The sequence below is a fragment of the Aureococcus anophagefferens genome (genome assembly GCF_000186865.1).
Source record: "Aureococcus anophagefferens unplaced genomic scaffold AURANscaffold_677, whole genome shotgun sequence".
Classification (NCBI taxonomy): Eukaryota; class Pelagophyceae; order Pelagomonadales; family Pelagomonadaceae; genus Aureococcus; species Aureococcus anophagefferens.
Window position 1 is genome coordinate 1 of NW_008706028.1, and position 881 is coordinate 881.

The following is an 881-nucleotide window of genomic DNA, read 5'->3' on the forward strand; positions in this document are numbered from 1 at the left end:
GGTGCGGCACGACGGCCTACTGTTCGACGGACTGCCAACGCATCGACTGGCGCGACCGGGGCCACCGGAAGGTATGCAAGAAGATCCAGGCCGCGGCGGCGGCGCGGGCCGAGGCGCCGACGCCCCCGCCGTCGCCGCCGCGGGACGTGTTCTACGGCCCCGCGCCGCGGTCGCACGCCGACGAGGTCCGCGCGCGCATCGCGGCGGAGCACGAAGCTGCTCGTGCCCTGCGCGCGAGGCGAACCCGGAGCCCGAGCCGCTGTCGGCGCGGTACGGGTCACGGTGCCCGATCTGTCTCGAGGAGTGGGACGTGAATGACTCGGGCGTGTTTCGCGTCTGTTGCTGCCGAAAGGTCTGCCGATCGTGCGAGCGCAAGATCGGCTTCGACGCGTGTCCCCTCTGTCGCATACCGTGCGCAAAGACCCACGCGGAACGCCTCGCGCGCCTTCGCCGCCACGTGGAGAACGAAGTGCCGGAAGCGATTACGTGTTTGGGAGATGCGTACCGCCGCGGTCGCTACGGTCTCGTGAAATCCGAAAAGAAAGCCGCGAAGATTTACCGGCGCGCCGTGGAGCTCGGCAACGTGGACGCGATGATACACCTTGGATTATTGTACGAGAACGGAAGTGGCGTCAAGCTGGACAAGAAGAAGGCGATGAAACTGTATCGCGCGGCCGCAGACCGAGGCGACGCGGTCGCGCAATTCGATTTAGGGGTTTTACTTGAATCTGAGAAGAAATTTGAAGAATCTATCCGGTACTACGCGCTCTCGGCGGATCAAGGCGATACCGATGCGGAGTATTGCCTTGGCCTTTGTTACAGGGACGGACGAGGCACGGAAGTCGACCTCGGCAAAGCCAGATACTGGTTCGAGCGCGCCG

The 881-nt window shown here is 64.5% G+C and overlaps 1 protein-coding gene across 1 annotated transcript; it reads left to right on the forward strand.

Annotated features, from left to right (window-relative positions):
* Positions 1-490: 490 nt before the first annotated feature.
* AURANDRAFT_17073 (hypothetical protein) lies at positions 491-880 on the forward strand (the record flags this gene model as incomplete). The annotated part of the gene is made up of 1 exon (XM_009044684.1): positions 491-880. A coding segment is annotated over one exon (390 nt), but the record flags the coding sequence as incomplete, so codon positions are not given.
* Position 881: the final 1 nt, after the last annotated feature.